Source organism: Cervus canadensis, chromosome 4 (genome assembly GCF_019320065.1).
Source record: "Cervus canadensis isolate Bull #8, Minnesota chromosome 4, ASM1932006v1, whole genome shotgun sequence".
NCBI classification, from domain to species: Eukaryota; Metazoa; Chordata; class Mammalia; order Artiodactyla; family Cervidae; genus Cervus; species Cervus canadensis.
This window is the reverse complement of record NC_057389.1, coordinates 91,389,730-91,402,358: the sequence shown is the minus strand read 5'-3', so window position 1 is coordinate 91,402,358 and position 12,629 is coordinate 91,389,730. Positions and strand designations below refer to the sequence as shown.

The 12,629-nt window shown below is 54.0% G+C and overlaps 1 protein-coding gene across 9 annotated transcripts in view; it reads right to left on the bottom strand.

The window, feature by feature from the left end:
• DOCK6 (dedicator of cytokinesis 6) overlaps positions 1-12,629 on the bottom strand; it is a 47,579-nt gene that overhangs the window by 6,344 nt on the left and 28,606 nt on the right. For 6 of the 9 annotated variants that reach the window (XR_006269097.1, XM_043466567.1, XM_043466573.1 and 3 more), the window contains 17 exons: positions 12,391-12,486; positions 11,593-11,733; positions 8,387-8,500; positions 8,092-8,262; positions 7,618-7,757; positions 7,359-7,528; positions 5,073-5,233; positions 4,623-4,805; positions 3,851-3,977; positions 3,300-3,384; positions 3,057-3,153; positions 2,788-2,952; positions 2,326-2,478; positions 1,697-1,855; positions 1,480-1,580; positions 399-591; positions 168-311 (listed from right to left, as the gene is read on the bottom strand). Coding sequence is in view for 8 of the 9 variants with exons in the window: in XM_043466567.1 (XP_043322502.1) it covers positions 168-311; positions 399-591; positions 1,480-1,580; positions 1,697-1,855; positions 2,326-2,478; positions 2,788-2,952; positions 3,057-3,153; positions 3,300-3,384; positions 3,851-3,977; positions 4,623-4,805; positions 5,073-5,233; positions 7,359-7,528; positions 7,618-7,757; positions 8,092-8,262; positions 8,387-8,500; positions 11,593-11,733; positions 12,391-12,486 (2,400 nt within the window). In the remaining variant the exon portion in view is untranslated. The remainder of the gene's footprint in view (positions 1-167; positions 312-398; positions 592-1,479; positions 1,581-1,696; positions 1,856-2,325; positions 2,479-2,787; positions 2,953-3,056; positions 3,154-3,299; positions 3,385-3,850; positions 3,978-4,622; positions 4,806-5,072; positions 5,234-7,358; positions 7,529-7,617; positions 7,758-8,091; positions 8,263-8,386; positions 8,501-11,592; positions 11,734-12,390; positions 12,487-12,629) is intronic. The other 3 variants (XM_043466569.1, XM_043466572.1, XM_043466576.1) reach the window with 1 other exon arrangement.

Below are 12,629 nucleotides of genomic sequence, written 5' to 3'. Positions count from 1 at the left end.
GAATATACTCAAGCCTTACCCATGTACCAAGAGTTTTAAGGGGAGAAAGGCAGGAAAGCGGCTTCAGAGAGACCCAAATCCTCGCAGCAGCTCCATCTGGAATCTCCGGGAGCGGGTATGGGGCCCAAGAGTGGAAGTACGCTGCTGCCCCAGGCCCTGGGCCTCACCATGGTGAAGTAGACAGCCGCCTGCTCCAGCAGCCCCACCAGCCCCATCTCCGTGAAGTGCTTCCCGGAACAGAAGCCCTCCTCATCGGGTGAGAGGATGTCATCGGAGATGGCGGATTCTTCCAGCACGTTGGACGAGATGTTCTGGGATGGGAGATGGGCTCAGAGCCTGGTCTTTTACCCACACATGCCACACTCCCGCTTGCCACTACCCCCACCCCCGCCACTCACCTGGAAGGAAACGCAGCCCACAGGCAGGTGGCGGCTGTCCTCCAACAGCGCGAGGTACTCGGCCACCAGGGCGGCCGCGTGCACCATGCACTGCGCGGCCTCCGCGTGGTTGCCCAGCTCCGCGTGCTTCCCCGCCATGTTCTGCAGCCACGTCAGCCGCAGGTCTGGGGAGCCCTGGTAGCCCCGGGCAATCCTAGAGCCCAGGTGAGGGTGATGGGAGGTGGGAGGAGGGTGGAGACTCACCTTGCCCCTCATTGCTCGCCCCTCACTTGTCCATCCCCTTCTGTTACCCCAGCCATCTGCCCCAGACGATCTCCTCACCTGAATCTTCATTCACCTCTCCCTCCCCTCACCTCTCACCTGTCCATCCCCTCACCTGTCTTCTCACTTACTGTTCTACTCATCTTTCTTCTCAGCAGTCCTCCTACTTGTCTCCATCTGACCAGCCAACCTCCTCACCTGTACCCCATTCACCTGTCTCACCTGTCCAACTCTCACCTGTCTTCCCATTCACCTGTGTATCACTGCCTCTCTTCCTGTCTCCTAACATTCCACTCCACACCTGTCCATCCCTTCACAAGTGTCACTCCCTCACTTGTCCTTCTGCTCATCAGTTTACCTGGAACCCTGAGCCCTGTCACTTGTCTGCCTAGGGCCCTCCCTTCTGTATGCCCCCTCCCTTCCCTGTCTGCATTACCTGGGCCCCCATCTCCCACTCCTCAGCTTCTTACTAAATACTCTTCTCTCCTCCAAATCACTCTGCTCTCGATCTGTCACCCCTTCATGGGTTAGCGCCTCACCTGTCTACCTCACCTGTCCTTGTTCTGCTTTGTCATCCTGATCTGTATGTTCCTCTGGCACCTTTTTTTTGCTCATTTACCTGCCCTTACTTGCGGCCTCACCTGTCTTCTCACTGCTCCACTCACCTGCCTTCCCTCTCCCTTGGTCTTCATCTGTCTGCTCTCCTGGTCCCTCATCACTTGTCCATCCTTACTTGTCTCTCTTATTACCTGTACGCTCACCTGCTCCCTCCCACCATCTCCTCTCCCCTCGACTGAGGGTCCCGACTGGCCCTCCTCACCTGTACATGAGGTCAATAAGCATCTCCGGGTCTTCCTGATGCTCCTTCATCTTCACCGTGTCAGTCAGGATCATGTGCAGGTTGAACATCAGGTCCTGGACCTGGAGTGGGGGAAGGGCCGGGAGCGATGTGGCCAAAGTGGTGGGGTTGGGGGTCAAGCAGGGTGGGGCCAAGACCCTGGTTGTGGAAGGTGGGGCCGGGGCCCCTCGGGGATCACCTGCTCAGCAAAGGTGCTGTCCCGCAGCCCCACGTCCTCCTCAGCATAGGTGAGGATGGTCTTGAGTGAACGTCGCAGGTGCTCGTCACTGAAGTTCTGTGTGGTCCCCACCAGGGACGACAGCGACATCGTCACTTGCATCTTCACGCGGGCAAAATTCTGGGCGGGCCAGGAGGAAGAGCACGCCTGCCTGTGGGTCTTGGAGCCTCACCCCAGGCAGGACCTTCTCAGCCTGCTGACATCACCCCTCTCCCCTCCTGCCTCGTGTCTATTTGAGCCAGACTCCTGGTCAGGACTGCCCTGGTAGGCTAGTGGTTAAGAATCTGCCTGCCATGCAGGGGACACGGGTTCGATCCCTGGTCTGGGAAGATTCCACATGCCACGGGGTGACCAAGCCCGTGCACCCACAACTACTGAGGCCACAGGCAACTACTAAAGCCCACAGGCCTAGAGCCTGCACACCGCAGTAAGAGAAGCCACTGCAATGAGGGGCCTGTGCACCACGACTAGAGAAAGTGCGCGGGCAGGAATATAGCCCAACACGGCAAAAATAAACAAACACAACTTATTAAAAAAGTTAATGAAGAATCCTAATCAACGGCCTCCCTGGAGCCCCGCGCCCCGCTTACGTTGCCGATCTCGAAGTTCTGGCGCATGAGGAGGTAGAGGGAGGCGCTGGCGTGTGTGCGGATGGCGCTGATGCGGCTGCCGCAGTGGCGGAGGAGCCTCAAGCAGAGGTCGGCACATAGCTCCGTGTCCTCCTCGAAGAGCAGCTCTGGGAACTGGCCGCCGCACCCAAGGGGAAACAGACACCGGTGAGCCTCTCCCTGTTCTGACCCAGACGGTTCCCCGTGGGGACTTGGGCAGAAGCACAGGGCTCTTCTGCCTTCTCTGGCCAAAACCAGCAGGCACTGGCGTCTGAGCCACTTGAAGCCCTTGTGTGTGACTCCAAGTAACCGACTCTGCCACTCTGATCCTCAATTCCTCTGCAAACCGCGGCTGAGGAGTGTGTCTGGGCACACAGCAGGTGCTCCGGGACTGACTGGGCAGTGCCTGTTGCTCTCAGAGGCGTGGCTGGCAGAGATACTTACCTTGGAGACCAGAGCCCGCTGCGTGGCCAGGCCGTGCTGCAGGAAGAGGGCACTCTGGGCGCTGCCCAAGCTGTATAACACGACCTTCAGTACCGCGCCTAGAATGCTCTCCCGGGCCTCTGACAGCATCACCGTCTGGCAGGCCAGAAATCCAGCTCTTAGAGACTGGGGTGGTTATGGAGTCAGGGAGGGAGAGGGATTCTCAAGTCAGAGATCACAAGGCCCGTTGGTGGGGTCAGAGGTCATGGAGATGCTGGATCAAGCCATACCTGCACTATGATCTCCAGTGTATCCAGCACCACCAGGCTTGCCTCGGTTGCCAGGTTCCCGTCCACCAAGGCCTCGTGTTCCATTTCATCCTTGGTCCTAGAGGGGATGGGACGGGCTTGGGAGGGCCTCTCCTGGCCAGACTCCTCCCCCGACAGCTGGGCGCTTTCCCTTTATCTGCCCTGGGGCCGCAGTTCTCTGGAAATTGATCTAACCCCTGTGAACTATGTCCCGCCTACACCCACTTGTCCACACGGTCCGAGGTTTGTCTCCAGTGTGTGACGCTCTTCCGCCAGCGTACATTCTCCTGGTTCCCAAACGGGCTCCTCTCTGAGACACACAGGTGGGTGTTCACACATGTGCAAAGACAGAAGGACACACGTGACCATGAAAAGATACACACGTGGGAGCCCTGTGAGGACACTGGATGATGTGGACGCCTGCGGGGTGCACGCGGTTAGACATGAACAGGGAACACAGAAACCCAAGTGCCACATGTACAGAGACGATGTGTGGGCTTCTGGGAAAAGCGAGCCAGACAGTAGGCAGGAATGGCTCCCGTCTCGGGGACCCCTGTACAAAGTGTGGGTGGCGCTGGGTGGGGACATGTGTGGGGTACACCTTCCTCTCACCACAGCTCCCGTCTCAGGGACCCTTGTACAAAGCGTGGGAGGCACTGGATGGGGACACGTGTGGGGGTATACCTCCCTCTCCCCACAGCTCCCATCTCGGGGAACCTTTACAAAGTGTGGGCGGCGCTGGGTGGGGACATGTGTGGGGTACACCTTCCTCTCACCACGGCTCCGTCGCACCATCTCCTGTCGGGCCCCGATAGTACCCAAAATAGCTTCCTCTAGGCGGGCCTTCATGTCCAGTGATTTCTTGAATGTGAGGCTGTTGATGCGTTCAAAGGCCTTCTTCCCCTGAGACGGCACAGAACAGGTTCAAAGTTGACTCTGTCCTTTTCTGTGGGCTAACCTGGTCTGCTTTTTCTGGCTCTATCCCTCCAGGAACCTGTGCTCAAAAACACAGTCCTCCCCTTTACAGCAAGCTCTCAGCACCTCCCAGATTCTGTTGGTGAAGGAAATTCTCCCTTTTTGCTTTGGTTCAGGATGTGCTCATGTGCTCAGTTGCTAAGTCAAGTCTGACTCTTTGCGACCCTTTGGACTGTAGCCCACCAGGCTCCTCTGTCCATGGGATTCTCCAAGCAAGAATACTGGAGTGGATTGCCATTTCCTCTTCCAGGGGATCTTCCCAACCCAGGGATCGAACCCACGTCTCTTGCGTCTCCTGCCTTGGCAGGTAGGCTCTTTACCACTGAGCCACCAGGAGAGCTGAGAAAGGTACATGGACTCTTACTGTTCCTTGGTTTCTATCAGGAACTTCTCTCAGGGGCAAAACTGCAGGAGCAGCTGGTGGGTAACGTACCTCACTGCAACAGTCTACCCCCGCCCCCCAGCTCCTGGTGCACAGGCCACCCCTTCACACCCAGCCCACGTCACTGCAGGCTCCCACTATGTGTCCTGAATCTGCCCCCTACGCCCCAGTCCCCTGCCCGACCTTCGAACCTTGTACTCGAAGGCAGCCAGGCAGAGGTACAGCAAGTCCAAGACACGACCCAGCTGAGGGAGGGTCAGGTCCGCAGCCCAGCGCTGCAGCAGGGCCGGCTCAGCGTTCTTCAGGACCCAGAGCACACACACCAGCAAGGTCCGGCTGGACTCAGCGGAGAGGGCGTAGCCTGAGCGAGCAGCCTGGGGCCGGAGAGGGGACAGGGGGCTCAGAAGGAAGCGTTGACCTTCATTTTCTCCATAGTAAAGTGAGAACTGGCCGATTGGTACTTGATTACATAACTTCTATTACTGGGTTATTGGGCACATGATGTCCAAAATACAACAGAAAATCACAAAACATGTGAAGAGGTAGGAAGATGTGATTGATAAGGGAGAAAAGACATTAGACACAGGCACAAAGATGATCAGATGTTAGATGGTGTCTCTGGGGACAAGGCCAGTACTCACCGTCACCGGGCCCTGGGAGATACTGGCCCGGGAGCCAGGGGCCAGGGGGCCACCTGCAATGGCCATGGCCACTGAGGGGTTGATGGTGCCTCCCACATCCCCTTCCCCTTCTGTGTCTGAGTCGAGCATCGAGGCCAGTCTTGAGCGTTGACCTGGGCCCTCTGGGATAAAAGAACCAAGAGAACTCGGTTAGTTCTGTCTCTTTCTCAAATTTCAGCTCAGAGGTCACCTCCTCAAGGAAGCCTTCCCTGATACCACCCCCCCAGACCAGGGTGCGGTCTCTAGTTATTGACTCCCAGAGTTCACTTATTGTATTTGCAATTAGATACAGTCATCGTGCAACTAAGATCCACAAAGGCCTGGACTATATCTATCTGCTCTGGCCACTCTATGCTCAATGCTTAGAACATGGCCTGGTGCACAGGAGTAGTCATTGTAAAGATGATGATGACAACGATGACAGTGGTGACAACCATAACAACTGCTGCTATTATTATAGCATCAACTCACACGTACATGGATTTCCTACGTGTCAGGTGGTGTTCTAAGCACTTTAAAAATATTAACTATTATTCTTCAACACAACCCTATGAATTAAGTACTTTTATCATCCTTACCTTATGGAAGAAGGGACTGAGGTAAAGACAGGTTAAGTTACTTGCTTGGGGTCATGTAATAGGTAAATGGTAAAGCTAGAATTTTAACCTAAACAGTCTGGTTCCAAAATCTATGATCTTAAAAGATTATCCTCTCCACTCGCCTCCAAAACAGTATCATCAGAGAGAGCTGCTACCAACAAATACAGAATAGGTCTCAGCCTAGAGATTCTTGAGATAAAAAGTCAACTGAATTTTATTCAAGCTCCAGCCCAGTTTAACATGGATTCCTGACTGGCTTGAGGTGATCAGCCCCTTATCCTATCTGCCTAAGAGAAGGAAAGACGAACCCTCACTGGGAAAAGAGGACACTGCCTCAGTCCTGATGGCCCTTTTACACACAATGTCCAAAATACAAGAAAAAAATCATAAGACATGAAGAGGCAGGAAAATGTGATTGACAGGGGAGAAAAGACAACAGAAGCAGGCATGCCACAGAGATGATCAAATATTGAAGTGAGCAAACAAGGACACTGAAATAAAAAGTAGAGGACTTTCCTGGTGGTTCAGCGGCTAAGACTTTGCATTCCCAATGCAGGGGGTCTGGGTTCAATCTCTGGTCAAGGAATTACATCCCACATGCTGCAACTAAGAGTTCATGTGCTTCAACTAAAGACCTCAAATGCTATAACTAAGACCCAGTGCAACCAAATAAATAAATAAATTTTTAAAAATAAAATGTAGAAAAGATGCACAAACAAGGGTAAAAAGATGGAGAATATCAACAGAGAGCTGAAATCTACAACAAAAAACATCAAATATTACAAGTGAAAAATGAAACATCTGAAATTCAGAACTCAACAGAGGGTGTTAACAGAAGACCAGACATAGCAGAAGACAGAGGTAGTGAGCTCAAACACAGGTGAAAAGTTTCCTAACTCATGCACAAGAGAGCAAACAGAATGAAAAGCAGAACAGAGCATAGCAGACACGTGTAACAGGATCATAAAGGTCTAACATACGTGTCATTGGAGTCCCAGGAGGAGAGAAGAGAGAAAAGGAGGCAGGAAAAAAAAAAAAAAAATCAAAAGATAACAACTGAGAGTTTCCCCGAAATGATAAAGGGCATCAACCCACCAATTCCAAGTCTGTATCTTTCAACCACAGTGCACACTTGTTCATCAACGGTGCTGGTCAACGTGCAAATTAATGAACAAAAGGCTCCAATTGCCCTCTCACCCTGATGTTCCCAACCTCTCCCTCCTCCCACCTCTTTCTAAAAGATAATTCATCTCCTGTTTATCGTGCACTGACAGTATTCCAGGCCTACACCTCCCCAGATTTTCACAAAATCCTAGGAGTAGTTGGTACTACCACTGTCCCCATTTTTACAGGTGAGAAACTTGAGGCTCAGCAAAGTTAATGGCTTTCTTGAGGCCCTATGGCAGGACTTAAAGCCACTTCTCTGATGCTAACACCCAGGTTTTTTACTCCTTGCCCACCTTTTCTGACTTGAGCCTTTTCTGACCTTGAGGCTTTCCTGGGGCCCTGTGGCAGAACTTAAACCTGCTCCTCTGACCCTAACACCCATGTTTTAACTCCTTGCCCACCTTGCCCCACCTGAGCCTTATGGGATCATATCAGGTCCCCAGATGATGGAACCTGCTCCTCCCCACCCTGCCCTGCTGACCGGCAAAGTCATGCAGCCGTGGCAGCGTGTCCCGGGCTAGTGACAGCAGCGGGAGGTACAACTCAGCCACCCGGGCCTTCACGGTGGCCTCGGCATAGCGGGGGTCGGCGTCATGGCTGCAGAGCAGACTGTGGACAGCACAGATGGCCTTCTTGTGCAGCAGGGACGCCCTGTAAATTGTGAGGTGCTCAGGATGGAGTGGGCGTGGCTCCTGGACCCTAGCCCCCACCCCGGGGGACCAGACAGGGCCTGCACTCACCCCTCAGCCTCAGGTTCCATGGCTAGGGCCAGTTCCGTCAGCAGGAGCCCAGCCAGGAAATGCTGCTGCCGGAAAGGCCCGCTCAGCTCGAACATGCTGACTACCTTGGGGTCTGGGGCCTGGCTGGAGAAGGTGGAGCTCTGGAGAGGATGGGGGACAAAACAGGGGGTGAGGGGGTCCAGGGTCAGAGGGGAGAGGTCGGGGTTAACTCATCTGTGAGATGACAGGGGGTTGAGTCCAAAATCAGAAATCTTAGAAACGGCAGATGGAATGCCAGTTTGGGAGTTAGAAGTAAGAAATCAGAAGCTGGTCCTCCCGGGAAGTTGCTGAGAATGCAGGGTCAGAGAGAAGGGTCAATCCCTTGGGCAGTGGCCTATGTGTGAAATGGACAGAGATGAGGGAACCGCAGAGAAAGGGCTGAAAGGCAAGAGGTTGGCGGGTCAAGAAGAGGCGGCACATGCGGGGCCAGCCCACCTGGGAGGTGGTGGAGGACACCGAGGGTGAGGGCGAGGCCGGGGGCGACAGAGGGCAGCAGGGGAGGTTGAGGGTCACGTAGTGCTCGTGGCTGCAGAGGATGCGAGTGAAGTCCATGCGCAGAGTCAGCAGCACTGCCGGGTTGGGGGCTGACTGCAGCCGTGTGGCCACCTGCAGGGGAGGGGTTGGCAGGTGAATCACAAGGGGCCGCCCACCCCCCACCTGCGTCCCCCGAAGGACTGCCAGTCCCCCCACGTTCCTGCAGGTGCGCCGTGCCCACCACACCCACGCCTACCTGCTTGTAGTGAGCCCGGACCAGGCTGAAGACGAAGCCGCGGTCCACCAGGGACAGCAGATCGCTGAGGAAGAAGGCCAGGCTGGCGTTGAGGCGCTCAGCCAGCTCCGCGTCCTGGGGGCACAGGGCCTGTCAGCCTACGCCCACTCGCCCCATCGAGCCTCAGTCCCTGCCCAAGGCCTTGGGTCTCCTTGACACGCCCTTGTCTCAGCTTCAGACTCCTGGCCTTTCTGCTTGTCCTCCTCTCTCTGACTAGCCTTTCCCTCCCCCCCAGGTAGGTGTCTATTCTCCATCCAGCTCTGTTGAGGGCACGCTTTTTTCTTCTCTCACTAGATTTTATTTATTTATTTTTACTAGTATTTATTTATTTGGCTGTGCTGGGTCTTGGTTGCAGCACGTGGGATCTAGTTCCCTGGCCAGGGATCAAACCCCGGGCCCCCTGCATGGGGAGCACCAAGTCTTAGCCACTGGACCACTAGGGAAGTCCCCTCTCTCACCAGATTTCAGTAAGACAACGCAGATGGCAGAGACTGGCTGCTAACTCCCCCCATAGCCTCTCTTAGGTATTGGGGCCCTTTCTCAGAGTTCAGAGCTGGGTAGGGACTACATTTCCCAGCCTTCCTTGCAACTGAGAAAAATCACATGACCACAGTCTGGCCAATGGAATTTGAGAAAAGTGACGTGGCGGGTCCTCCTGTTCCCACCACCTTGTAATACCTGATGTGGTGGGTACTATGATGAAGTGAGATGGCCAGGCCCACACCGTGGAGCTCCCTCCAACCCACTTACGCTCAGGAATAAACTCTGGTCACATTTAAACCGCTTGTGAGGATATTCAAGCAAATTAACCTCTGCCCTAACTGATAAACAAAAGTATTCCAAATAGTTCTACATGTTTCAAAGACACCTAACAGGATGCTATTCCAAGAGAAGCCTGGGGACTTTCTTGGTGGTCCAGTGATTAAGCATCTGCCTGCCAATGCAGGGGACACAAGTTAGATCCTTGGACCAGGAAGATCCCACGCACTTTGGAGCAACTAAGCCCATACTCCACAACTATTGAGCCTGTGCTCACAACAAGAGTTGTTCATTCCCTAAGTCATATCTGACCCTTTGCAATCTGATGGACTGCAGCATGTCAGCCTCCCCTGTCATTCACTATCTCCAGGAGTTTGCTCAAATTCATGTCCATTGAGTTGATGATGCTATCTAACTATCTCATCCTCTGCCGCCCTCTTCTCCTTTTGCCTTCAATTTTTCCCAGCATCAGGTTCTTTTCCAATGAGTTGGCTCTTTGCATCAGGTGGCCAAAATAGGAGAAGCCACCACAATGAGAAGCCTGAGCACTGCAACTGGAGTATAGGCCCGTGCTTGCTGCAACTAGAGAAAACTCATTTACAGCAGTGAAGACCCATCACAGCCAAAAACAAAGTAAGTAAAAAAAGAGAGGAAAGCCTGAAGGAAGAGAAAGAAGGAACAGTAAGTGCAAAGGCCCTGGAGCAGGAAGTGCCCAGCAAGTGGAACAGCAAGGAGGCTGATATGGCCTCAAGGCCCAGCTGCCCTCCTGTTCTCATGAGTTACCCTAAGGCCTCACAAGTTAGCCTCAGGGGTTCTCAGGTCCTGTGACCCAGAGACAAAATACAAAACCCGCCTGAGCTCCAAGTCCACAGGAGGGCAGAGACAAGGTCTGCCCGGTGCATGGAGTCTGATATAGTTGGATGCTCCATAAATGTCCAGTGAAGGAACGACCGCTGGGACCCGTCACCGATGCCCCCCACCCAGTGACGAAGCTGCTTCTCAAGGGTGCTGTTCTTCCCCGTAGGCCTCTTGAAGAGGGATTTCCTCGTAATCTGGAACTTAGCTCTTAGGGAGACTTTAGTGCAACCAGGTCAAGGCCTTTGAGATCAGCCCAAAGGTCATGGGGAATTGCACAAGAGCCAGCTTGGGCTGGACCGGCATTTCAAACATCTGGGAAATTCCCATCAAATACAGAAGTCCCCTTTCTCTTTGAAAATCAGACATTCTAGACTTCCCTGTGGCTCAGTGGTTACGAATTCACCTGCCAATGCAGGAGACACGGGTTTAATCCTTGATCCGGGAGAATTCACACATGCTTCGGAGCAACTAAGCCTGTGTGCCACAACTACTGAGCCTGTGCTCTAGATCCTGGGAGCCACAACTACGGAGCCCACGTGCCCTGGAGCCTGTGCTCCACAATGAGAAGCCTGCGCACCACAACTAGAGTAGACCCCACTCTCCGCAACTAAAGAAAGGTGCGAGCAGCAATGAAAACCCAGCACAACCCAAAATAAATAAAGTTATATTAAAAAAAATCAAACATTCTGGCCACAGCCAGTGGGCATATGCCCTCTGGTCCACCAGAAGCCCTACTCTCCCAACTGAACCTGGTGGTGAGGGTTCAAATCTCCATTCTGCCCCTTCCCAGTCATGTGATATCAGGTTATTAGTCATTCTCTGCCTCAGTTTCTCCATTGGCAAAATGCAGAAAACAATAACACTAAGTTCATGAAGCTGTTGGGAGAGTTTAATGATGGGATCCACCTAAAGTATTCAGGTACACAGCCAAGTGCTCAACAAATGCACAATTTGATTATCATTATTATTGTCTGCTCAGCTCCTGTGAGCACTAGGTTAGTAGTTCGGAGTCTGGATGATTGTCAAGGTCTCAGAATATCAATGTCCATTTATTGAGTACTTACTGTATACTGCCACTGTGCTAAGGGCTAATGGATCTGCCCTGCCACCTCCCTGCCCTCCCCAACTCTCATTCCTATCCTTGGTTAACTCCACTGCAGCCATTCACCTCCTCACTGCTTTCTAACGGAGGCAGGTCCTGCCTCAGGGCCTTTGCAACTGCTGCTCCTGCTGCCTAGAACACTTTTCCCTTGGATATCACACAGACTGCTCCTTTACCTCCTTCAAATCTCTCCCTAACAGCTCCATGAAGGCAAGGAACTGGGTCTGTTTTGGTCACCACCATCTGTCTCTAGTTCCCAGCCTAGGGCTGTGCACACAGTAGGTGCTTTAAGAAAGAGATGTTGAGTGAACAGACCCATCCAGTGAATGGGATTTGTGGTCTTGTAGCCAGGAAGCACCAGGCAGATTGGCACCCCACCTGGCTGGCTCCATGTCTTCCCTCAGCACCCCTGCCCCCCCCCACACCACGGAGGCCCCACACCCCTCACCTTGTGGACGCGGGTGATAACCTCCAGGCCTACAGAGCCCACCAGGGCTGCGATGTCATCCAGGAATCGTCCAGGGAAGCGAAGTTTGCGGGGTGTGTCCAGCTTCTGACCCAGAAGCAGGTGCAGCGTCATGCTTTTCACCTGGGGGCCAAGCAACAGGATGGGGGGTGGAGGTGGAGGTGGCTCGCCAGAAGGGGGTGGAACTTGGGGGACTGTGAGTGATGGCCTGAGGTGGGCTAAAGGTGGGCAGAAGGAATCCTGAGACCTGACCGTGTGGGCGGGGCCCAAGAAGGCCATGGGTGGGGCTTAAGTGAGGGCTAGCTAGAGGGGTAGGAGGCTCCGAGAGAGCATGTGTGGGGCTAGAACTGGTCTCCAGGGGTCAAAGTTGGGCGGTAGGAAAGAGGGTGGGGCTTCAAGGCCCACCAGATTGAGGTGGGGGCCGTTATAGTCAGCAGGAATAGTTCAAGGCACCTCTTGAAGAGTCTGGGGGCGTGTTCAAGTCTGATCTCAATAGCTTCCTTCTGTCTCTTGGGGATGAGGTAGGTCTCCTCGCTAGGTAGAGTTTCTCAATGGTGTCACAGGAAAAGTGGGGGGAGAATCCTTCACACAGGGGAGGGAGTTTCAGGTAAGTTTCAGGGGCTCTCCAGGGAGAGATTCACTTAGGCATCTCTTATCTCCATATGGGGGTCTCTTGGGACCATTTCTTAGGGGGCTTAGGTGCAATCTCAGGGGGTTTCTCTCCCTTAAGAGAGTCTCCTCGGGGCCCCTTGCTCTCAGGCAGGGAACAGGGAGTCTCACCATGAGCTGGAAGAAGAACCAGGCGTGCTGCAGGACGGCTTCGCGCACAGCGCTGCCGCTGACCACCCACTGGAGGGCCAGCTCCTCATGCAGCAGCTGGGGGCAGGGGCAGGGGTCACGGAGTGCAGAGGTGCCCACGCAGTACCCCCAGTGTGACAGGGGAGGATGCAGCTGGATGGCTCGGGGTTAGAGCAATGGGAGGCCATGCAGGAGGAGAGGGACCAGAAGGAGTCAGCGTG